Source organism: Haliotis rubra, unplaced genomic scaffold, assembly GCF_003918875.1.
Source record: "Haliotis rubra isolate DU_JTF1 unplaced genomic scaffold, ASM391887v1 Scf66, whole genome shotgun sequence".
Lineage (NCBI taxonomy): Eukaryota > Metazoa > Mollusca > Gastropoda > Lepetellida > Haliotidae > Haliotis > Haliotis rubra.
The window spans coordinates 621,314-647,249 of record NW_025767368.1 but is presented as its reverse complement, the minus strand read 5'-3'; the positions used below and the strand labels follow the sequence as shown (position 1 = coordinate 647,249).

Here is a 25,936-nt window from a genome sequence, read left to right as displayed (position 1 = left end):
TCTCGATGGCAATTACACTCTTCAACACTTCTGTTATATACCTTCCACACACAGAATTGCACAAGCAAAGGTAATGGTGACTCATTGCTCATTACAGAGAAGAAATCCATGGTTTTATTCCAGTCATGTGTGCACGTGTGCGACAATACCACCATCCGCGTTGAGCGGAACAAGTGTGTGCTAATATTTGGGTCAGAACCTGAATCAATAGTTCATCTGTTCTGGAATTGTAGAGCAAGTAAGACTTTTTGGCAAAAATTCTCATATTGGGTGGAGTTGAACTGTGTACACACAGGTATTCTATATATTCAACGTGATTTGATCCTTTTAGGGTGTTCACCCACATATCTAGTCTGTCTCACAGTCCCTGAACCATATTATTTTCCCCAATGCTTAGCCCTCCCTGCAATGCTAAAGCCCTTAATGAAGCAAGTCTAGATTTCCTCAGGTTCTCACTTGGACACCTTTTCAATGTAAATGGGTTTATTTGCTACTATCACAATTATATGTATTCAGGGACTAAACGTTAGTCTACCACATATCATACAAACGGTAGTTTGGACTTGATACTACTACTAGCCAACATATATATATATATATTATGTAAGCTGCAAACGATAGTTCCTATGTTGTCGCACTTCAAGAAGGAATTAAAGAATCTTATCTTATAGATAAGTCAGATACTGAAATATATCTAGGTTTAATGAATTCGAAAGCATATGGGCAATGCAGGTAAAACTTGTAAATGATGAGTTAATGTTATGGTAGAGAATGCAAGGGTATGAATGAGAGAGCGAATGATATGTCTTTTCCTAATTATTTTTATTTTATAATACTTTTGTATTATTACTTTTTTCATCTTTCGTTTACTTTGCTTTTTTAATGCGTTTATATTATTACTATTTGTTTTTTTTTATTCATTTATCTGTTTAATTATTTATTTATTTCCCACACACAAAATGTTTTTCAATGCTTTATCAATGCAATTTGAAAAGTACACATATAATGCAATAGATGCGCAGATTAGGAGTATGTATTGAGGTGCATCTGCTAAACAGTTGACATCACAACACCTGCGTATATTATTGAAATAATGTGTTAATTACCAGAACAGATTTACACACATGTGTACACTGGAAACATTCACATCTAAATACCAACATAACGTCACAGTTTATTTGGCGAATAAAGATGTTTCTTTTTAAAAATATATAAAACCACAATGTCATGAGATGCTACAGTAGTATGTGTAAACGATGTCATAAAATACTGCAGTAATATGTTTGAAAGATTTCACAGTAACGGTAATATGTGTATAAAATAATGCAGTAATATGTTACAACAATGTCATGAGATACTACAGATTTCAGTAATGTCATGAGATTCTATGGGAATGTTTCGATGATGTCATATCAGGTAATGCAGAGATCTGTTTTAAGAATATGATGTATGGTTTTACAATAGTGTCACATTGGTGGCGTGATATACATCAGTCAAACATTATGTCATGGGATACTACAGAAACATCAGGCAGACATTATGTCATGGGATACTACAGAAACATATGACTGATGTCATGAAGGGTTAACATTACTTCAGACATGTGATGTTTTACAGAAATGCATTTCACTAATTCTGCAGAAATGTATGCGGATGTCATGTTTGAGTTTCATGTGAGTTAATATTTTGATGTTAAATATGTTACTGTATCATTTCTGTAATAAATACCGATACTCTCAAAAATAAATAAATAAATAAAATAAAATAAAGAAAGGAAAAGATGTGTGCTACTATAATGAATTGTCTTTATTTCCTCCAATAATGCCGGAGAGTACAATGAATTATTACATGAATACAAAATACATGACTATGTACCAATCATATTAGAATGGGAAAGAAAGTTAAGCATATGTATGTATAATACACTGGGGGTGATTGGATGAAATATGAATCATAGGTATATCCAGCTCTGTAGGTTCCACGAACTAATGCTCCTGGCAACAGTGTCAATGAATTGGGCCCACATGTATGTTGTCCACGATGGGGCTCATGCCACCAGATGTCATCAGAACTACTCTCCAGATTAATGTATGTCTCTAGTGGTAGAATATCGAACAATCGTTCATACATGGTATTTCTGTGTCTAAACAGTTCATTGCATTGCAATAACTGGTGCTGCACAATATCATCGTCTCCGCATCACATATAAGACAGAGTCCTCCAGTTCTTCTTGGTCTGATAGTCTGATAGAGAGCCAATGTATCCACAAGTAGGTATCTACAGACCTCACACTGATTACATGAGACAGTTCTTCTTTTTCTGATAGTCTTTCTTGTAGTTGCATGCTGGAAATAAACCGAGTGACTACTGAAGCATGGTTGTGTGTTCGATCACATGTAGTTCAATCTGTTAAAATTTAGTTAAATCTAAAGACAAATGCTACATTTGGCGACCAGACATCTTCGGACCAAATGTCATGGCTGTTGTTGTTTTGATCGGGGATGTTGGCCATTTACCTCAGATGCGAGTGCATTAGCGCCTCGTCAGAAACGATGGTTGCATGCCTTCAAACTTTTCGCGACTGGAAAAGGGCTCGAGAAACTAGAACAGATGGAAGCATTGTTGTTGCACAAAGCAGGTATGCGCGTGTAGGACATGTATTTCACATTACCAGACGTGACCAGACAAGATGATTGCTTCAAGAAGTGTGTTACAGGGTTAAATCAGTATTTCACTCTTCAATCGAATATTCCTTATGAGAGACATGTGTTTCGTAATATGAGATCGTCACACGGTTGCATCAACAAAGTGGATCTAGTGATTTTGGAGATTGAAATTCATAGGATGTGCAAATCAGGGATCAAGTTATTGAGAAGTGTCAATCGAGTTAATGCTTGATTTATAGAGCAAAACCACAACAAAATCACCATGCTTGATTATGCTTGAATAACAACTTTTATTTTATCATGATAAAATAAAAATGTGAATAAAAAATATTTGGCACAAATGAAAAAAGGAAATATCCGAAGATTTCCGAGTGTTGCGAAGTTTTCCGAATGCAGCTCAAAATACCGGTTTTCGATCAGCGTATCGCAATACGTATCGTTTTCATGTCTGAACCGGTAAATACCGGTAAACCGGTTATGTTGCGCAGCCCTAGTTACTTTACATGGACTAGACCAGTATTTCATGTAGTGCATGATTAAGGCGCCTAACACACAGTGGTAGAGGAACATTTAGAACAACTATAGTTCTAAGCCTATAACTCAGGTAGTGATGGTTTGTTGAAAAACACGAATGACCAACATCGTATATCTCTTACAGGGATCGTTGTCAGGTTACACACACACACACACACACGCACGCACGCACGCACGCACGCACGCACGCACGCACACATATATATATATATATATATATATATATAAGAAGAAGTTTCTGAAATAATCACACTACACGGATCTTCTCCACAGAAGAAGATCCGTGTGGTGTGATTATTTCAGAAACTTTTTCTTATCTATGTACTACTGTACGCTCGGTATTCTCATCACTTTCTACATATATAATACCCAGATGGAACAATGCTAAGGCCCCCCATTGCTCACACTGTCTATACTACCAATCATATGTCCACCTGTCCTCCATTACGTCTTCTTCCGCCACTGTCAACTTAAACTCAAGCCTCCAATATAGACTCCCTTTGTTATCATTTTATTTAGGCAAGCAGATAGTGGTAAAGCTGAATTGTAAAACCGTACTTCACAACAATGGCATCATTACAATTTGCTGTTAAAATGTGTCTCCTGTATATAAATAAGCCAGCATCCTCTCCTATCGAAATCCTTGCCCAACAATTACAACGCACTTGCTCATGACACGCTTCCTCCTCGTTCTCCTGCAGTAATAATATTGAAATAGTGTTCAAAGAGGTAAAAAGGAGGAATCATGAAGTGAATGAAACACCAGTAGGCCGTGTATTACCAGATACGGATGTTGTGTGAAAGCTAGTAATGATTTCTATCATCATGTCTGTGCCTCAAGGCAGCCCTTGTGGTCTGCAGCCATGCAAGCTGTAAAACTGGTTCAGGTGGTTTGGCTCGGCTCCCTTGGCACCACCAAGTCCTACCCACATATGTTCAATGCGGTATGTGCCGTTACTTGTAGCTGCCTGGGAACAACTCTGATGGTTTTCTGATGGAATAAGAATATCGGTCCTTTGTGCGAAGGGTATCAGGATTGGTCCCAAAGCAAATTGACCCCGGCGTCTGTCCTATGTAGGTGATGTCACACAACACTATTCCTAAATCACAACCACGTTGTTGTGCTGTGCTATGGTGTTTCAGACCTCGTGGAACTCCCAACTGACATGGACTAACGTGAAAGAGTTTCGTCCCTTACCGTGCAATCACTCAATACGTGTCGATCCTTCCCCAAGGGGGGCTTTGGTTGCAACAGGTCCCCTCCAACCTGTGCTTGTCGTAAGATACAATGAAATGGCTCAGGTAGTCACCCCTCGATGGCCAGCTGTTTGTTAGTGTTTCCTTCCCTGAGGGCAACTGTCCAAACTAATTTATGTTATATACAGTCAGCCACCATATAACGAGAATAATGTTTTATTGAATGCGAACACTATACAGTGAACCAAGTGTTGTTTTTCAGGAATATATAGCCATCTTTTTGGTGCGTTTGGTGGTATATATGAGCATTTGCATTAAAATCATACGGAATTATTAAATGTTGAATCTGAATAATAGCCAGTTTTTTTACTGGGACAACTACAAGTGAGTGAGTTGGGTTTTCCGCCAATGTTTCTAGTATTCCAGCCCTGTTTGAGGTTGGAGATTGAAACAAATTAAGCATGGACGGCAAAGTGTGAGAACTGTGTTCAACAGTATTTGATCACAGGTGGGTGGAGACAGTCAACTGTCAAAACTAATATATGTTATATACAGTCAGCCACCATATAACGAATGCGAACACTATACAGTGAACCAAGTGTTGTTTTTCAGGAATATATAGCCATCTTTTTGGTGCGTTTGGTGGTACATATGAGCTATTGCATTACAATCATACGGAATTATTAAAAGTCGAATCTGAATAATAGCCAGTTTTTTAACTGGGACAACTACAAGTGAGTGAGTTGGGTTTTCCGCCAATGTTTCTAGTATTCCAGCCCTGTTTGAGGCTGGAGATTGAAAATAAATTAAGCATGGACGGCAAAGTGTGAGAACTGTGTTCAACAGTATTTGGTCACAGGTGGGTGGAGACAGTTTCCTTGTTGAGGTGTTGTGAACATCTCTGTCGGACTGCGACTGTGTAGAAAGCGACGCCACAAGCAGCCATGGCAGCCATAGTACTGAACACTACTCCATCGTATGAGTTGGTGATATCCTTCACTGTCCCTGGTAAATAAAATCATTTTGTAGATATTGAGGCGTTAAAGTATATAGATTCTTCAGGATTGGGGAATTTGAAAATATTGAATGTATGGTGAGTTACAAAGCTGATGCTTAATGCTGCTTTAGCACATTAATAACCTGTAATTGCTTCAGCATAGGACTGATAAAGCAAAACTGTGTGGTGAAATGTAATAATATAGACAGCAGAGTTGGCTCATATCAGTCAAACTAGAGAATGTCTATTTCAAGAAGAGGACAAATCTTTACTAAATTACAGTGTTACACTTTCATTTATCAAAGGCTGGCAAAATCCTACATGCATTACCTGCAATAGGGCCTCCTAAGAATGCTCCCAAACCGCAAATCGTTTCACAATAGCCCACAGCTGATGCGTAGCGTTTGGGTCCTGCTATTTCGTACATGAGTGTTGGGTAGGCTACTGAACACGACCCAAAGGGGATGCCGTAACACACGACAGCGGCGACTAGGCTTGGGTATGTGTTTGCCAACACTAGGGGCAACAGACTTCCTGCGAGCACCATGCACATAGTAGCAAACACAGTCACCTGGGACACCTTCACCACAGGTCTCACGAAGAGGTAGAGAAAGCGTCCTCCCAAGCTGGACAGTCCAATAAGGGAAAGAAGATAGGATCCAGTTTGGGCATCAAATCCTTTAGAAATAGTCATGTCCACAAAGAAAAAGTTTATCGATGGCAGAAGACTCATTAGAATAAATAGGCATATTCCTAAAACAATAAACGCAAAGTCTTTAAATAACCCTAAATTCAGGGTTTCCACGAAAGACTCCTTCTTTTGTTTTGTGTCTTTCATTTCAGAAACATTGGTGTCCTGTTTGGATTCTTCAGTATCGGTCATCTGTAAACTAATCGATATTTCACCATTGTGTTCTTCTCTTCTGTTGTTGTCTTTTCCATACTCATCTACAAAAGTCACATTGTCATATGCCACGGAACTGTTCTCCATCTGAGATGGCTCTTGTAAATTAGTGACAACCATGCTATCTTCTCTTATGTCATTGTATACTATGTTGCTTTTTGCCTTGAGTTCCTTGTCCCTCTGGATGTCCTTGCAGAGCACGGTCAGAAGCATTCCAATGGGACACGCTTGGAACATGAGGCCGGCCAGGACGAGGAAGGCGCCCCTCCAGCCGAACACATCGATGAGAGCTGTGTTGAGGAATGGCGAGATGAGGCCTCCAAGTCCGGGACCAATACTGACAATAATGAACACCTGATTCCGTCTTTTGTTGAACATCAGTCCTGTTACTGTGAAGGGGACCACAGTAAACGTGCACAGACCACATCCTGCAAAAGGTCAGAAGGCAAAATGAGTTGGATTTAATGCGGCAGTATTCCGAATTTATCCCAGAGTGTCAGCCCGAAATAAATAATGATGCCGGTCTTTGACGTTTACCGAGTGGCGGATGGATTAAAACAGATGTTATTATATTTACAAAAATGCGACCTGGAAACTGTTTGAAGCTTGTGAAGGAAATCTTAGTCAAGACTTTTTAATACACAAAACACAAAAACCTGGAATAGCTGACATACTCTAAATCTCACCTGTAACTACTCCGACAGTAAAAATGAGTACCGGCAGGGAGGGGGCGAAGGCGCTTCCCACACACCCAATTCCCGCTAACAGACCACCAACAGTGGTCACATGTCCCTCTCCAACTTTCTTGATGACGATTGTGGCAAACATACCTGTAACAGTGATTATCATAATTACCTAAGTGGAAGAAGGATTGAGTGAATCATATTTTATGTTATTTCTGATTTTTGAAAGTGTGGCTTTCCAGCAATGTGAAATTGTTTCTGAACATATTTCATAATGTGACTGGTCCACTACTTTTGATTACTTCACAATTTATTATTTATATTATTTTTTTTATTATTATTCCAGACAGACAGACAGACAGACAGATTTATTTCGTAGAGTGGCCATGAGGCCAATAGTACAGTGACATTTTGACATCATGTTATTATTATTCCATATCTTTACATTTGAAGATATAACTAGAATCGTTTAATTATCAGTGAGTAAATACATCACCAGTTGAATGACACTCAGGGTAATTGGAAAATTTTCACGTCAGTTAGAGCTAACCATTTCGTTTTTACTTTCTTATTTGGTAAAATATCAACATTGCTTATGGTTTGTGATGTTACAGAAAGTATATACGTTCTTATTAACAAACCAATCCAAAATATTTGGCAAATTATATCCTGAGTTACTGTTAACTACACTGTGAGCCTACCTCTATGACTTTGACATCATAGGTTTTGACGTCATATGTTTCGTATCCAATGCTACAGTCATTCCTAAGCAAGTAAATCCATTTGTAAAATCATCCCGATATTTGGCAATATTTTGTTTACCCACTCTATTTGGCTTTTACGATATTTTTACAGCATTACCATAATGTCTTTACCGTGGTCCCAAAATGTCTTTACAACAGTGCCAAAGTGTCCTTACAACATTACCAACATGTCTTTACATCAGTGAGTGAGTGAGTTTAGTTTTACGCCGCACTCAGTAATATTCCAGCTATATGGCGGAGGTCTGTAGATAACAGACAGAGTCAGACAGAGACAGAGTTTATTTGCAGTAAAAGGCCATAGGCCCAAAATAGATTCAAAGGAAATTTCAGTGTAGTCAGGGGCACGATGTGCTTTCATGTGTGTTTATAATAATCCTTTTAACATAAAATAGATACAAGGCAACAGATTTTACTGTGTCTACATTAGTATTCTTGAAAAGATATGCTAAGGAATATACAGTATAAGGCTTTTTAACACATTTTGTAATAAAACCTCTCTCTTAGGTGTGAATAGGATTCACAAATGAACAGTACATGGAATTCATCTTCAATATAAGTAAGACCTTTAGATTTGCATGATATACAAAATCTTTGATTATAATCAGTGTTGTTATAACGCCCAGTTTCTACAGCTATTTTAAAATTACTACACCTAAATTGTGCTAAAACAGCTCTTAAATGTGTAGAAAGGTTAAACGATAAATAACATTCAACATTTAACACTGATTTAAAATACTGATAATAGTTGCATTTGGAAGAATTACTCAGGGAAGAGTACCAGGACTGTTTTAAATTATCTGATAATCTTTGTTTAAATAAGCTTATAAACATCTTTACATCACCAACATCTTGGCTGTAGATAATCGAGTCTGGATCAGACAATCCAGTTATCAACAGCATGAGCATCAATCTGCGCAATTGGGAACCGATGGCATGTGTCAACCAAGCCAGCGAGCCTAACCACCCGATCCCGTTAGTCGCTTCTTACGACAAGCATGGGTTACTGAATGCCAATACCATCACGGGTATGGTAAGAATTAGGTGGTCTTTGGTAACATTTAACATCATTGGAATGACAACATCCTTCGAATGATTACCCACCTGTTCCAAACACAAGTCCTGTGCACACAGACTGGAGGAGGGACGCCATGGCTCTTGAGGACTGGAAGGTGTCGAGGATCTCCACAAACAGGACACCCAGACCCACCAGGAACGACATGACTATGAACATCAGGGAGACCAGACATGCTGCCACTACACACTTCTTTATATTGACAGTCGTCAGACTTCCTTTCCTGAATCTGTAACAGAAATATCCTCAGCTAAACTATTTACATCATATAGTGTGTCCGAGGGTTTATAATCCGGGTAAGAATTGATCTTCAGTAACCCATGTTTGACGTCAGGCCCGCTTATTTGGTTGACACATATCATCGTATTCGACTTGCGTAGATCAATGCTTATGCAGTTGATCAGTAGATTGTCTGGTCCAGACTCGATTGTTTACAGACCGCCGCCATATAGCTATACTCACCCACCCACCCACCGTGAAACACGCAAATCATGCGTTGGTAATAACAGCTTTATCCTGCACTATCCGGACAGCCTCCGTGGTTTACTGGATACAGTGTTTGTCGGAGAGCGAAAAGTGGGCGGTTTGAAGCCCGGCCGTTGCCTTGCCTGGTATTCAAGGTGCTCAGAGTCAGTGAGCGAAAAGGGGTGTCTTGAAGTCACGCAGTAAAGTGTAAAAAGCAGTAAACTCTGATATTTGTTGTTGCCTTTCCTGGTGTTCAAGGAGCACCTCTGCTCACAGTCAGCGTTATTGTCAGTGTAGAATATCCATGTAAAACTGCGGCATGGTATCTCAACATGATGTTCATTTCAAACAGGGGCATTACAGGTTCCAGCAGCCACACAAGCCCGATCGTGTAGATGAATATGTATGTGCAATAAACTAAATTTGACGTCTAACAAGATTACACCTTACCCACCTAGGCCAGTTAACAAATAGCAATACGATGCTGTTTTATCAGTATGTGAGGTGGGGTGAGGTGAAATTGGGTTTAACGTCGTGCTTGAGAATATTTCGCTCATATGACGACGTGCATGCGTGTGTATGTGTATGTACGGCTGCCTGTACTAGCCCAGGCTTAAGCTGGTTTTATAATGCTAGCCCACTGTGATATCATGCCGCAGTGAAGCATGAATATCCCACTCAGACACATTATACTGACTCCGAGCCGACCAGTCCTTGTTGTACCCATTAATGCCGAGCGCCAGGCAGGGACCAACAAGTACCATATTTTAACGCCTTTTGGTATGACGCGGTCGGGGATCGAACCCGCGGACGCTCTAACCACTACACCACGGAGGCGGTCTTTATCAGTATGTGTAGCATAGGTACTTAATGATATAAATTCAACATGTAATACTTGAAAAGGGTTTAAGAACATTTAAGTTTCCACATTGGGTACTACCCAATATTGATGTGAATGCTATACCTAAGAACTTGACTCTTACCTTTCCCTACACCTTGTTGTCATTTCCTCTGGAGGTTTCGGTGTATAATCTGTTCCCGGTCCCAAAGTGGTGACATTTACGCTGCTGCTGTTTTGTGGACGTCCGCCGGAATCGTTTCTAGGTGACATTCTCGATGACAACTACACTCTCCAACACGTCTGTTCTATACCTTCCACACACAGAATTGCACAAGCAAAGGTAATGGTGACTCATTGCTCATTACAGAGAAGACATCCATGGTTTTATTCTAGTCATGTGTGCACGTGATCGACAATACCACCATCCGCGTTGAGCGGAACAAGTGTGTGCTAATATTTGGGTCAGAACCTGAATCAATAGTTCATCTGTTCTGGAATTGTAGAGCAAGTAAGACTTTTTGGCAAAAATTCTCACATTGGGTGGAGTTGAACTGTGTACACACAGGTATTCTATATATTCAACGTGATTTGATCCTTTTTGGGTGTTCACCCACATATCATACAGACGGTAGTTGGGGACTTGATTACTACTACTATCCAAACATTATATTTATATATATTATGTAAGCTGCAAACGATAGTTCCTATGTTGTCGCACTTCAAGAAGGAATTAAAGAATCTTATCTTATAGATAAGTCAGATACTGAAATAAATCTAGGTTTAATGAATTCGAAAGCATATGGGCAATGCAGGTAAAACTTGTAAATGATGAGTTAATGTTATGGTAGAGAATGCAAGGGTATGAATGAGAGAGCGAATGATATGTCTTTTCCTAATTATTTTTATTTTATAATACTTTTGTATTATTACTTTTTTCATCTTTCTTTTACTTTGCTTTTTTAATGCGTTAACATTATTACTATTTGTTTTTATTTTATTCATTTATCTGTTTAATTATTTATTTATTTCCCACACACAAAATGTTTATCAATGCAATTTGAAAAGTACACATATAATGCAATAGATGCGCAGATTAGGAGTATGTATTAATTTTTTAGGTGCATCTGCTAAACAGTTGACCATCACAACACCAGCGTATATTATTGAAATAATGTGTTAATTACCAGAACAGATTTACACACATGTGTACACTGGAAACATCTAAATACCAACATAACGTCACAGTTTATTTGGCGAATAAAGATGTTTCTTTTTAAAAATATATAAAAAAACAATGTCATGAGATGCTACAGTAGTATGTGTAAACGATGTCATAAAATACTGCAGTAATATGTTTGAACGATTTCACAGTTACAGTAATATGTGTATAAACGATCTCATAAAATAATGCAGTAATATGTTACAACAATGTCATGAGACACTACAGATTTCAGTAATGTCATGAGATTCTATGGGAATGTTTCGATGATGTCATATCAGGTAATGCAGAGATCAGTTTTAATAATATGATGTAAGGTTTGACAATAGTGTCACAGTGGTGGCAGGATATACATCAGTCAAACATTATGTCATGGGATACTACAGAAAGATCACGCAGACATTGTCATGGGATACTACAGAAACATCAGGCAGACATTATGTCATGGGATACTACAGAAACATCAGGCAGACATTATGTCATGGGATACTACAGAAACATCAGGCAGACATTATGTCATGGGATACTACAGAAACATCAGGCAGACATTATGTCATGGGATACTACAGAAACATCAGGCAGACATTATGTCATGGGATACTACAGAAACATCAGGCAGACATTATGTCATGGGATACTACAGAAACATCAGGCAGACATTATGTCATGGGATACTACAGAAACATCAGGCAGACATTATGTCATGGGATACTACAGAAACATCAGGCAGACATTATGTCATGGGATACTACAGAAACATCAGGCAGACATTATGTCATGGGATACTACAGAAACATATGACTGATGTCATGAAGGGTTAACATTACTCCAGACATGTGATGTTTTACAGAAATGCATTTCACTAATTCTGCAGAAATGTATGCGGATGCATTGTTTGAGTTTCATGTGAGTCAATATTTTGATGTTAAATATGTTACTGTAACATTTGTGTAATAAATACCGATACTGTCAAAAATAAATAAATAAAATAAAATAAAGAAAGAAAAAGATGTGTGCTACTATAATGAATTGTGTTTGTTTCCTCCAATAATGCCGGAGAGTACAATGAATTATTACATGAATACAAAATACATGATTATGTACCAATCATATTAGAATGGGAAAGAAAGTTAAGCATATGTATGTATAATACACTGGGGGTGATTGGATGAAATATGAATCATAGGTAGATCCAGCTCTGTAGGTTCCACGAACTAATGCTCCTGGCAACAGTGTCAATGAATTGGGCCCACATGTGGATGTCCATGTTGTCCACGATGGGGTTAATGCCACCACGTAGAGTGATAACTCTGATGTCATCAGAGCTTCTCTCCAGATTAATGTATGTCTCTAGTGGTAGAATATCGAACAATCGTCAATACATGGTATTTCTGTGTCTAAACAGTTCATTGCATTGCAATAACTGGTGCTGCTGCACAATATCATCGTCTCCTCATCACATATAAGACAGAGTCCTCCAGTTATTCTTGGTCTGATAGTCTGATACAGAGCCAATGTATCCACAAGTAGGTATCTACAGACCTCACACTGATTACACGAGACAGTTCTTCTTTTTCTGATAGTCTGAAAAAGGGCTTGTAGTATTAACGGTTCTACACAATGTTGCAATGATTACTCCCTGGCGAGTACCGACTACTTCCTGTATGAGTTGCATGCTGGAAATAAACCGAGTGACTACTGAAGCATGGTTGTGTGTTCGATCACATAAAGTTCAATCTGTAAAAATTTAGTTAAATCTAAAGACAAATGCTACATTTGGCGACCAGACATCTTCGGACAGAATGTCATGGCTGCTGTTTCGATCGGGGATGTTGGCCATTTACCTCAGATGCGAGTGGATTAGCGCCTCGTCAGAAACGATGGATGCGTGTCTTCAAACTTTTCGCGACTGGAAAAGGGCTTGAGAAACTAGAACAGATGGAAGCATTGTTGTTGCACAAAGCAGGTATGCGCGTGTAGGACATGTATTTCACATTACCAGACGTGACCAGACAAGATGATTGCTTCAAGAAGTGTGTTACAGGGTTAAATCAGTATTTCACTCTTCAATCGAATATTCCTTATGAGAGACATATGTTTCGTAATATGAGATCGTCACACGGTTACATCAACAAAGTGGATCTTGTGATTTTGGAGATTGAAATTCATAGGATGTGCAAATCAGGGATCAAGTTATTGAGAAGTGTCACTCAAATGAACTTTGGCGGAAGTTTCTAGAAAAAGGGACAGCGCTTAACTTGAAGAAAGTTAGAGATATGGCGAGGATATCTGAGAATACAAAAAGGCTTGAATACGGAAGTTAACAGATTATCAGTCAAGGGGAAATTAAAACAGATCAGGCACAGAGGAGTTACCCGAACATCAGATGTTATTGTTGTGGATGTGAAGGACTCAAATTGCCCTGCAAGAGGAAGAAAAGGCAGAAAGCGTAAGGTGAGAGAGATTTTTGAGAGATGATGCAAAACTATATCAAGAGATGATCACAGAATAAATAACCACAGTAACAGAAGAAAGTGAGAAAGACTTATCATTCTGTGTTTCTAGTGATTCAGAAGATTATGAAGGGAGATAACTGTAGTTGCTGGTGGAGTGAAACTGAAGATGCTCACTGACTCAGGTACAGCTTGTAATATCACGGACAGAAATACATGGGAGCAGTTGAAAGGTAGTGGGATAAAGTCTACTCATCAAAGAAAGAAACCAAACATTTATCCTACAAAATCTCTACAAGTGACAGGAACATTACATGTGCAGTGACTTATTGTGGAAGGGACTTAGAACAAGTCGAGTTTACAGTGATGGAAGGAAGGGGAACTTTGCTGGGAAGAGGGACAGCTATACACCAAGGTGCATTGAAGTTGGGACCAAATATGAACGCTGTCATCACGTCCGACACAACAGACAAGATCAAGACAGATTACAAAGATTGCTTTCAATGATTTGGCAAGCTGAACAACTTTCAACTTAACATTCCAGTGACGCAGATGCTCAACATGTTGCACAGCCTTTGTGACGTATTCAGTGACAGATGAAGCAAGAAACTGAATGAATTATAAGAGTTGGACATTATGAAAAAGTTTGAAGGATCAAGTTCTTGGTTATCACCTGTTGCCATCGTGCCGAAAGGTGAAAATGACATTGGACTGTGTGTTGACATGATATTGGCAAACGAATTTGTGAGAAGAGCCAGACGCCCGATTCCAACTATCGACGAAGTTCGACAAGATTTCAACCAGAGTGAAACCTTCACCAAGCTTGACATCAAGTGGGCTACCATCAAATAGAATTGTCAGAAGATGCAAGAAACATTACAACGTCATCTCTCACAAGGGACCGTATCGTTACAAATGTTTAATGTTTGGCATATCCTGTGCACCTGAAATGTACCAAAAAGTCTAACAGCAACTATTACAGAACTGTGACGGAGCACACAACATACTTGACGACATCATCGTGCATGCAGCAACAGAATGATGATGAACATGACAAACGACTGAGACAAGTATTGGATGTAATACGAGACCGAGGGATGACACTGAATACAGACAAGTGTATATTCAAGATGAAGAAGCTTGTGTTCAAGAGACATGTACTGTCAGATCAACGAGCAGGACCTACAGAGACGAAGACAAAAGCAGTACAGGAGGCACCTGAAAATGCGAGTGAAGTGAGAAGTTTTCTAGGACCAGTAAACTTCACGGCGAGATACATCGAGAATCTTGCAACAGTTTCAGAACCACTATGGACACGAACCAGATGAACCATCTGTATGGGGACCTGACCAGGAGGAGGCCTTTCAATAATTGAAGGACAGACTACGAAGTGCCGAGACTGTGGCATATTTAGACAAGCAAGCGAAAAAACAAGTGATCGCAGATGCGAGTCCTGTCGGTCTAGGAGCAGTTCCAACACAGTTGCAAGGAGACGAGTTCCGTATCATCTCGATCGCAAGCAGACGTTTGACAGATGTCAAACGGTCCATGTATCCACAAGTTGTACCCCAATGACATTGGAGTCATAATTCGGTATAAATTAGTTGGACATAGATTCTATATAAGATCTGAGGTTAAATGTGTTTATTCCTTTTACTCACCAATATACAATCTATAAAACAAGAGCCTGTAATTGGTCACGTCTAGGCTAGAAAATCCCATGATTGATGGTATCCACGCCGACGGGGTGCAATAACGTCGACCAATTCGCCAACCGTAACCACCCGATCGACGTGGTCGCCTCCTTTGACCAGCGTTGTCCACTGAGCTTCTTCACGGGGCGAAAATCAATGTCATAATTTCACTTTCGAGATGTGACAAAGAACACGCGACATTGGAACTCAAAGGCAATGCTTTCCTGTTAAAATATATCTCATCGGGGACTTCGCAAGAGTTGCAGTCAGTATGTTGTTTTTTAAATTGAGATGAAGTATATTATGATAATGGAAGAAGCATAACAAACATACAAAAAACTTTAGATATGACATAACTCATACAAATATTGCTACATAAGTTAAAGTTAACAGGGATGTGTAAATCATTACGATGGAGAGGTTGTAAATGTGACAAGTTGTGATGTGTAAATGTGTACGGAGTTGAAAATGTGTAAGAGGCCCAGTTGTGAATGTGTATGAGAGTTGTGAATGTGTATCTTGTATAGAGTATAAGTTGTGAAATTGGGATGTAGAGTATATGAGAGTTGTAAATGTGTATGAGTGAGTTGTATGAGAAAAATGTGTATGAGAGTGTGAAAATGTGTATATTAATATGTGAGAATGTGTATTGAAAATGTGTATGAGAGTTGAAAATGTGTATGAGAGTTGAAAAATGTGTATGAGAGTGAAAATGTGTATGAGAGTTGTGAATGTATATGAGAGTTGAAAATGTGTATGAGAGTTGAAAATGTGTATGAGAATTGAAAATGTGTATGAGAGTTGAAAAATATGAGAGTGTATAAAATGTGAGAGTTGAAAATGTGTGGGAGTTATGAATGTGTATGAGAGTTGAAAATGTGTATGAGAGTTGAAAATGTGTATGAGAGTTGAAAATGTATATGAGATAAATGTATGAGAGTTGAAAATGAGAGTTGTATGAGAGTTGAAAATGTGTATGAGAGAGTTGAAAATGTGTATGAGAGTTGAAAATGTGTATGAGAATTGAAAATGTGTATGAGAGTTGAAAAATGTGTATGAGAGTTGAAAATGTGTATGAGAGTTGTATGAAAATGTGTATGAGAGTTGAAAATGTGTATGAGAATTGAAAATGTGTATGAGAGTTGAAAATGTGTATGAGAGTTGAAAATGTGTATGAGAGTTGAAAATGTGTATGAGAGTTGAAAATGTGTATGAGAGTTGAAAATGTGTATGAGAGTTGAAAATGTGTATGAGAGTTGTATGAAAATGTGTATGAGAGTTGAAAATGTGTATGAGAAATTGAAAATGTGTATGAGAGTTGAAAATGTGTATGAGAGTTGAAAATGTGTATGAGAGAGTTGTGAATGTGTATGAGAGTTAAAGGAGTTGTATGAGAGTTGAAATGTGTATGAGAGTTGAAAAAGTGTATGAGAGTTGAAAATGTGTATGAGAGTTGAAAATGTGTATGAGAGTTGAGTTGAAAATGTGTATGAGAGTTGAAAATGTGTATGAGAGTTGAAAATGTATGAGGGAGTTGAAAATGTGTATGAGAGTTGAAAATGTGTATGAGAGTTGAAAAGTGTATGAGAGTTGAAAATGTGTATGAGAGTTGAAAATGTATGTATGAGAGTTGAAAATGTGTATGAGAGTTGAAAATGTGAAAATGGGAGTTGTGAATGAGAATTGAGAAATGTGTATGAGAGTTGAAAATGTGTATGAGAGTTGAAAATGTGTATGAGAGTTGAAAATGTGTATGAGAAATTGAAAATGTGTATGAGAGTTGAAAAAGGAAAGGAATGGAATGGAAATGGAATGGAATGGAATGGAATGGAATGGAATGGAATGGAATGGAATGGAGGAAAGGAATGGATGGAAATGGAATGGAATGGGATGGAATGGAATGGAATGGATGGAATGGAATGAAAATGGAATGGAATGGAATGGAATGGAATGGAATGGAATGGAATGGAATGGAATGGAATGGAATGGAATGGAATGGAAATGGAATGGAATGGATGGAATGGAATGGAATGGAATGGAATGGAATGGAAATGGAATGGAATGGAATGGAATGGAATGGAATGGAATGGAATGGAATGGAATGGAATGGAAGGAAGGAATGGAATGGAATGGAAATGGAATGGAAATGGAATGGAATGGAAGGAATGGAATGGAATGGAATGGAATGGAATGGAATGGAATGGATGGAATGGAATGGAATGGAATGGAATGGAATGGAATGGAATGGAATGGAAATGGAATGGAAGGAATGGAATGGAATGGAATGGAATGGAATGGAATGGAATGGAATGGAATGGAAGGAATGGAATGATGGAATGGAAAATGGATATGAGAGTTGAAAATGTGTATGAGAGTTGAAAATGTGTATGAGAGTTGAAAATGTGTATGGTTGAGTTGTATATGAGAGTTGAAAATGTGTATGAGAGTTGAAAATGTGTATGAGAGTTGAAAAATGTGTATGGAGAGTTGAAAATGTGTATGAGAGTTGAAAATGTGTATGAGAGAGTTGAAAATGTGTATGAGAGTTGAAAATGTGTATGAGAGTTGAAAATGTGTATGAGAGTTGAAAATGTGTATGAGAGTTGAAAAATGTGTATGAGAGTTGAAAATGTGTATGGGAGTTGTAAATGTGTATGAGAGTTGAAAATGTGTATGGAAGTTGTATATAAATGTGTATGAGAGTTGAAAATGTGTATGAGAATTGAAAATGTGTATGAGAATTGTGAAAAATGTGTATGAGAATTGAAAATGTGTATGAGAGTTGAAATGTGTATGAGAATTGAAAATGTGTATGAGTATGTTGAAAATGTGTATGAGAGAGTTGAATTGAAAATGTGTATGAGAATTGAAAAAAATGTGTATAGAGAGTTGAAAATGTGTATGAGAGTTGTATATGTATGAGAGTTGAAAATGTGTATGAGAGTTGAAAATGTGTATGAGAGTTGAAAATGTGTATGAGAGTTGTATATTAATGTGTATGAGAGTTGAAAATGTGTATGAAAATTGAAAATGTGTATGAGAGTTGAAAATGTGTATGAGAGTTGAAAATGTGTATGAGAGTTGAAAATGTGTATGAGAGTTGAAAATGTGTATGAGAGTTGAAAATGTGTATGAGAGTTGAAAATGTGTATGAGAGTTGAAAATGTGTATGAGAGTTGAAAATGTGTATGAGAGTTGTAAATGTGTATGAGAGTTGTAAATGAGTATGAGAGTTGAAAATGTGTAGGAGAGTTGTTAATGTGTATGGCTCGTCACGCCGAAGACGCGGGTTCCAATCCCCACATGGGTACAATTTGTGAAGCCCATTTCTGTTGTCCCCCGCCGTGATGTTGCTGGAATATTGCTAAAAGCGGCGTAAAACCACATTCAGTCAGTCAGTGTTAATGTGTAGGAGAGTTGTAAAGTGTATGAGGTTATTACCAAATGTCGAATTTGAAACATAGCTAGTTTGATACTGGGGCAACTAGAAGTGAGTGAGTTGGGTTTTACGCCACTGGTTGTAATGTTCCAGCAATAATACGTGAGTGAATGAGTTAGTTTTATGCCACACTCAGCAATACTCCAGCTATATGGCGGCGATCTTGTAAATAATCGAGTATGGACCAGACAATCTAGTGATCAACGGCATGAGCATCGACCTACGCAACTGGGATACGATGACGTATGTCAACCAAGTCAGACCACCCGATCCCGTTAGTCACCTCTTACGACAAGCATGGATTACTGAAAATCAATTCTTACCCGGATCTTCTTGGCTTAGCAATATTACAACTGGGGGCACCAGAGAGGTTACACTGAGTAACCATGTGGAAAATCTAATCGGATTTTCGGTGCGACTAGTGACGACTTAATCAATAGACTGACAAAGGTTGATTAGCTGATTTTTCTCAGCTATTTATGTACTATTAATTTCCAAACGATTTAAAAACTGGCACAAAGTGTTTAAAACTACACAAAATACACACAATTAGGGAACAAGATTTCTTATTTATTGAATTTATTTTCACCCACCCACTCTCATGCTGTTTGAGGTTAGAGAAGGAAAACACATTAAGCATGGACGTCGAGATGTGTACAGCAATATTTGGTCACAGGTGGGTGGAGACAGTTTCCTTGTTGAGGTGTTGTGAACATCTCTGTCGGACTGCGACTGTGTAGAAAGCGACGCCACAAGCAGCCATGGCAGCCATAGTACTGAACACAACTCCATCGTATGAGTTGGTGACATCCTTCACTGTCCCTGGTAAATAAAACCATTTCGTAGATATTATAGCATATAGTTTCTTCAGAATTAAGGAATTTGAAATATTGAATGTATGGTGAGTCACAAAGCTGATGCTTAATACTGCTTTAGCACATTAACAAAATGTAATTACTTCGGCAAAGAAGGGATCATGCAAAACTGTGTGGTGAAATGTATGAAGACACTAGAATTGGCTGATACCAGTCAAACTAGGGAAAGTCTGTTTCAAGAAAAGGGCAAATCTTTACTAAATTATAGTGCTACAATTTCATTTATCAAATCACACGCTGACTAAATCCTACATGCATTACCTGCAATAGGGCCTCCTAAGAATGCTCCCAAACCGCAAATCGTTTCACAATAGCCCACAGCTGATGCGTAGCGTTTGGGTCCTGCTATTTCGTACATGAGTGAGGGGTAGGCTACTGAACACGATCCCAGGGGGATGCCGTAACACACGACAGCGGCGACTAGGCTGGGGTATGTGTTTGCCAACACTAGGGGCAACAGACTTCCTGCGAGCACCATGCACATAGTAGCAAACACAGTCACCTGGGACACCTTCACCACAGGTCTCACGAAGAGGTAGAGAAAGCGCCCTCCCAAGCTGGACAGTCCAATAAGGGAAAGAAGATAGGATCCAAGTTTGGCATCAAATCCTTTAGAAATAGTCATGTCCACAAAGAAAAAGTTTATCGATGGCAGAAGACTCATTAGAATAAATAGGCATATTCCTAAAACAATAAACGCAAGGTCTTTAAATAAACCTAAATTCAGGGTTTCCACGAAAGACTTCTTCTTTTGTTTTGTGTCTTCCATTTCAGAAACATTGGTGTCCTGTTTGGATTCTTCAGTATCGGCCATCTGTAAACTACTCGTTATTTCACCATTGTGTTCTTCTCTTCTGTTGTTGTCTTTTCCAAACTCATCTACAAAAGTGACATTGTCATATGCCACTGAACTGTTCTCCATCTGAGGTGGTTCTTGTAAATTAGTGACAACCATGCTATCTTCTCTTATATCATTGTATACTATGTTGCTTTTTGCCTTGAGTTCCTTGTCCCTCTGGATGTCCTTGCTGAGCACGGTCAGAAGCATTCCAATGGGACACGCTTGGAACATGAGGCCGGCCAGGACGAGGAAGGCGCCCCTCCAGCCGAACACATCGATGAGAGCTGTGTTGAGGAATGGCGAGATGAGGCCGCCAAATCCGGGACCAATACTGACAATAATGAACACCTGATTCCGTCTTTTGTTGAACATCAGTCCTGTTACTGTGTAGGGGACCACAGTAAACGTGCACAGACCACATCCTGCAAAAGGTCAGAAGGCAAATGAGTTGGGTTTAATGCGGCTTTGAACAGTATTCCAAATATATCCCAGCGAGACTGTCCGAAGTGAGGTAGGTTTTGTGAGATCAATGACCAACAATCCCATATAGAAACGTCGTTGAGGCGAACCGGGATTCGAGCTCACGATGGTTGATTCAAAGGGGCACAATTTTGGCGTTGGACGACTAGGTCACGACACCTAAAACAGAGTGAACTTTAAACTGTCTGAGGCTTATGAAGAATTTTTTACCCAAAAGAAGTTTACCCAAATAACTCACACACCTCTTAATCATCTCGAGAAAGCAAAACGAATATTTCTTAAGATTTCAGCTTCAGTAAGTTATGATCTGAATATATAATTGTATACATGCATATTCTTTCAGATATGTTCATGTCCAGACATTGCAAATTGCTGCATAAAGGGTGTGTTATTGTGATATTCGGACGTAGAGAACATAACAAATAATAGTATCAAGATCGCGTTGGTACACAGAATCCGGGCAATGTTTTGGCATAAACCATGAAGTATCTTCCTAGACTGACCAGAATGTCTTTCAGCCTAAATCAAAACCCAGACTAAACCCTTGCCGTTAAAAGCAAGCTTTTCTTGGCTTAATTGTAGAACACGAATCGTGGATCTTGTGATGAAATACTCTCCAACTCACCTGTAACTACTCCTACAGTAAAGATGAGTACCGGCAGGGAGGGGGCGAAGGCGCTTCCCACACACCCAATTCCCCGCTAACAGACCACCAACAGTGGTCACATGTCCCTCTCCAACTTTTTTGATGACGATTGTGGCAAACATACCTGTAACAGTGATTATCATTATTAACTTAGAATCATATTTTATGTTATTTCTGAAGTATGGCTTTCCAGCAATGTTAATTTGTTTATGAAAACATTTCATAATGTGACTTTGATTAATTCACAATTTCCATAATGCCAAGAGAAGTTGTCAGACGTTAAAAAAAAATTACATTTAAAGATAACACTTGAATTATATCAGTAATATGAATACGACATAAGTTAAATGACACTCTGGGGAATTGGGAAATACGATTTACACGTGATTTAGATTTGTGCCTGGAGTGGCCTTTCCCACAGTGGCCCCTGAGTTTTAAAGCTTTCATTCTTTTCATATTCATCCCTGAGTGGCCCCTGAACACTGCTTCCACGGACACTGTTAAGTTGTGAGGTAAAATCAAAGAGGAAGCCATCAGCAACAGGCACTTATGACGTCAAGTCACGTGATACCCCCTCTGCTCATTAACTGTCGGGTGCTTCCGTAATAGGCGGAAATACGAGTACGTTTTTGTGTTTTTATTGCTATTTTACAAACTTTTTGTTCAATTTTAATCACGGAATGTGACTTTTAGAATATCCTTTACAATATATCAAAAGTTTTGTTTTCGTTCGTATTCTCCTTTAAGCATCATCAGTCACCTTCTACACACAGTAGAAGATTAACTCTTTGTTTTTACAACAGTGAACAGCTTCTAAACGAGTTGTCCTCGTGTGGACCCTGAATTTGGTTATTACGTAATACACAGAGATGCCACTCTGGGAACACAGCGTCAGTTAGGGCTATCTATTTCGCCTTTACTTTCTTATGTGGTAAGATTTCAAAAATTGCTTATGATTTAGGATGATACAGAAAGGATACAGTTTATATTATGGATATTTGTTTAGGTTCTTATGAACAAAAAAATTCGAAATATTTGGCAAAATATATCCTGAGTGACAGTTAGCTACACTGTGATCCAACGTCTATGACTTTGACGTCATAGATTTGGGCGCCATATGTTCCGTATGCACTGTTATTCCAAAGCATGTAAATCCATTTGATATAACATGAGATCATGCCGATATTTAACAATGTTTTGTTTACCCGCTCTATTTTGTTTTGCAAAATGTCTTTACAGCATTGACGAAATGTCTTTACAACAGTGCCAACATGTCTTTACAGCATTACCAAAAAGCCTTTACAATAGTGTCAAAATGTCTTTACAACATTGCCAAAATATCTTTAAAACAGTGCCAAGTGTCTTTACAGGCTTTACCAAGTTTAAATAGGTAACACCGAAAATCCTGTTGGACCTGACAGAATTAAGTGCTCTTTGGTAGTATTTGGTATTATTGGAATAACAACATCCATTGAATAATTTCCTACCTGTTCCAAACACAAGTCCTGTGCACACAGACTGGAGGAGGGACGCCATGGCTCTTGAGGACTGGAAGGTGTCGAGGATCTCCACAAACAGGACGCCCAGACCCACCAGGAACGTCATCACTATGAACATCATGGAGACCAGACATGCTGCCACCACACACTTCTTTATATTGACAGTTGTCAAGCTTCCTTTCCTGAATCTGTAACAAAATACCCCATCTAAACTATTTACATCATATAGTGTGTCCGAGGGTCTATAATCCGGGTAAGAATTGATCTTCAGTAACCCATGCTTGACGTAAGAGGCGACTAACGAGATTGGATGGTCAGGCCCGCATATTTGGTTGACACATGTCATCGTATTCGACTTGCGTAGATCAATGCTTATGCAGTTAATCACTAGATTGTCTGGTCCAGACTCAATTATTTACAGACCGCCGCCATATAGCTGGAATGTTGCTGAGTGCTATACTCACCCACCCACCGAGGGTTTATGACGTGAAACACGCAAATCATGCGTTGGTAATAACGGCTTTATCCTGCACTATCCGGACAGCCTCCGTGGTCTGCTGGATACAGCGTTTGTCGGAGAGCGAAAAGGGGGTGGTTTGAAGCCCTGCCGCGTAGTATAAAATAAGTTGAACACTTATACTTATTGTTGCCTTGCCTGGTGTTCAAGGAGCTCAGAGTCAGTGTTATTGTCAGAGGGACAGTGGGGTAGCCTAGTGGTTAAAGCGTTGGCTCGTCACGCCGAAGACCCGGGTTCCAATCCCTACATGGATACAATGTGTGAAGCCCATTTCTGGTGTCCCCCGCCATGATGTTGCTGGAATATTGCTAAAAGCGGCGTAAAACCAAACTCAGTCAGTCAGTCAGTCAGTCAGTTATTGTCAGAGTAAAATATCCATATAAAACTGCGGCATGGTATCTCAACATGATGTCCATTGTAAACAGCGGCATTTCATGTTCCAGTATCCATACAAGCACCACCGTGTACATCGATATGTAATCCCAAATAGCAATGCGATGCTGTTTTATCAGGTACTTAATGATATACATTCAACATGTACTATTCGAAAAAAGTTAAAGAACACTTAAATTTTCCACATGCCTGTTTGGTACTACCCAATATTGAGGTGAATGTTATGCCCAAGAACTTCACTCTTACCGTTCCTGAGACCTTGCTGTCATTTCTTCTGGAGGTTTCGGTGTATAATCTGTTCCCGGTCCCAAAGTGGTGACATTTACGCTGCTGCTGTGTTGTGGACGTTCGCCGGAATCGTCTCGAGGTGACATTCTCGATGGCAACTACACTCTCCAACACTTCTGTTATATACCATCCGCACACAGAATTGCATCAGCCAAGATAAAGATGACTCATTGCTCATTACAGAGAAGACATCCATGGTTATATTCCAGTCATGTGTGCACGTGATCGACAATACCACCATCAGCATCAAGTGGAACAGATGTGCCACTCCCATGTATAGTCTAAGGCGGTAAGGTTCTGAAGAGTAATACAAATTTAAGTCTTCCTTCATATTAGAGTCTTAATAAAGAGCTTAGACAGATCTGGGACTGAGACAGTTCCTCTTGGTCTGATAGTCGCACAGAAGGCCTATGTATCCCCAGGTCGGTGCTTCCTGAAGTCAAACAGATTACATGAGACAGATCCTTCTTTGTCCGCTTATGTATGCTACAGTTCTTCTCGGTCTAATAGTCTGAAAAAGGGCCTATGTATCCTCAAGTAAGTACTAGTACCTACAGACCTCAGACTGATTACATGAGACAGTTCCACTTTGTCTGATAGTCTGATAGAGGGCCCATGTATCCTCAAGTAAGTACTTACAGACCTCAGACTGATTACATGAGACAGTTCCTCTTGGTCTGATAGTCTCATAGAGGGCCCATGCAACCTAAAGTGGATACCTACTGACATAATTAAGTTAAATTAGTTGGAAAAAGATTTTATATTAGAAGTTAAAATGTGTTTATTTGTTTAACTGCGCACTCTATATACAATCTATAAAACAGGAGCCTGGGCCAGAACATCTCATGATTGATGGTATTAACGCCAACGAGGTACAATAGATATTCGCCAGCCCTAACCACCGGACTGACATGGCTCCCTCCTTTGACCAATGTTGCCCTCCCAGGTTCTTCACTGGACGAAAATCAGTTCTCTGATTTCAGTTGAGATGAAATAGTTTATGACAATGGAAAAATCATAACAAAACGTACAAAAGACTTTAGTTGTGACATAACTCATACAAATATTGATGGATAAATACAATATGTTAAATGTAATATGTCTATGCAGATAATAACAAAATAAACTGCTAAGTCAGCAGTTTATCATCAATTTGGATGAACAGGTTGTACGTGACAACTTGGATGTGACGGACCTCAAGAGGCCCAGGTCACATGGCTAGCGATCTACTAACCTAGATCGTCACGATATGGCTGAAATATTGCCGATGTGACGTTAAATAATAACTCACTCACTCAATAACCTAGAGTATAGTTGTGAAGCAGGTATGTGTAAATGTGTGTGGTGTTACGCTGCTTTCAACATTATTGCACCAATATTCCGGCGAGAAAAAACACAAAATGACTTTACACAGATAATTGAAAGAATCTTCAGTGCCTTTAAAACAGAGAAATCAATGAAGGTATACC

At 39.0% G+C, this 25,936-nt stretch overlaps 2 protein-coding genes across 2 annotated transcripts; both read right to left on the bottom strand.

The window, feature by feature from the left end:
• Positions 1-4,968: 4,968 nt before the first annotated feature.
• On the bottom strand, positions 4,969-6,352 carry LOC124257424 (monocarboxylate transporter 2-like). The gene is made up of 2 exons (XM_046691474.1): positions 5,725-6,352; positions 4,969-5,402 (listed from the first exon to the last, which is right to left on the bottom strand). The coding sequence occupies exons 1-2, from the start codon at positions 6,275-6,277 to the stop codon at positions 5,251-5,253; spliced, it is 705 nt and encodes a 234-aa protein (XP_046547430.1). The 5' UTR covers positions 6,278-6,352; the 3' UTR covers positions 4,969-5,250.
• A 13,166-nt stretch (positions 6,353-19,518) lies between these two features.
• LOC124257373 (monocarboxylate transporter 1-like) lies at positions 19,519-24,553 on the bottom strand. The gene is made up of 5 exons (XM_046691418.1): positions 24,426-24,553; positions 23,258-23,457; positions 21,781-21,894; positions 20,065-21,066; positions 19,519-19,750 (listed from the first exon to the last, which is right to left on the bottom strand). The coding sequence occupies exons 1-5, from the start codon at positions 24,551-24,553 to the stop codon at positions 19,599-19,601; spliced, it is 1,596 nt and encodes a 531-aa protein (XP_046547374.1). The 3' UTR covers positions 19,519-19,598.
• Between the last annotated feature and the right edge of the window lie 1,383 nt (positions 24,554-25,936).

Bases quoted from the DNA above. Each gene is read 5' to 3' on its own strand.
- LOC124257373 (XM_046691418.1), bottom strand. From the start codon at position 24,553: ATGTCACCTCGAGACGATTCCGGCGAACGTCCACAACACAGCAGCAGC. The intron at 23,458-24,425 runs GTAAGAGTGAAG...ATTTTGTTACAG, and splicing joins ACAGCAAGGTCTCAGGAACG to ATTCAGGAAAGGAAGCTTGA. The intron at 19,751-20,064 runs GTAATGCATGTA...TTTATTTACCAG, and splicing joins CTTAGGAGGCCCTATTGCAG to GGACAGTGAAGGATGTCACC.
- LOC124257424 (XM_046691474.1), bottom strand. From the start codon at position 6,277: ATGACCGATACTGAAGAATCCAAACAGGACACCAATGTTTCTGAAATG. The intron at 5,403-5,724 runs GTAATGCATGTA...TTTATTTACCAG, and splicing joins CTTAGGAGGCCCTATTGCAG to GGACAGTGAAGGATATCACC.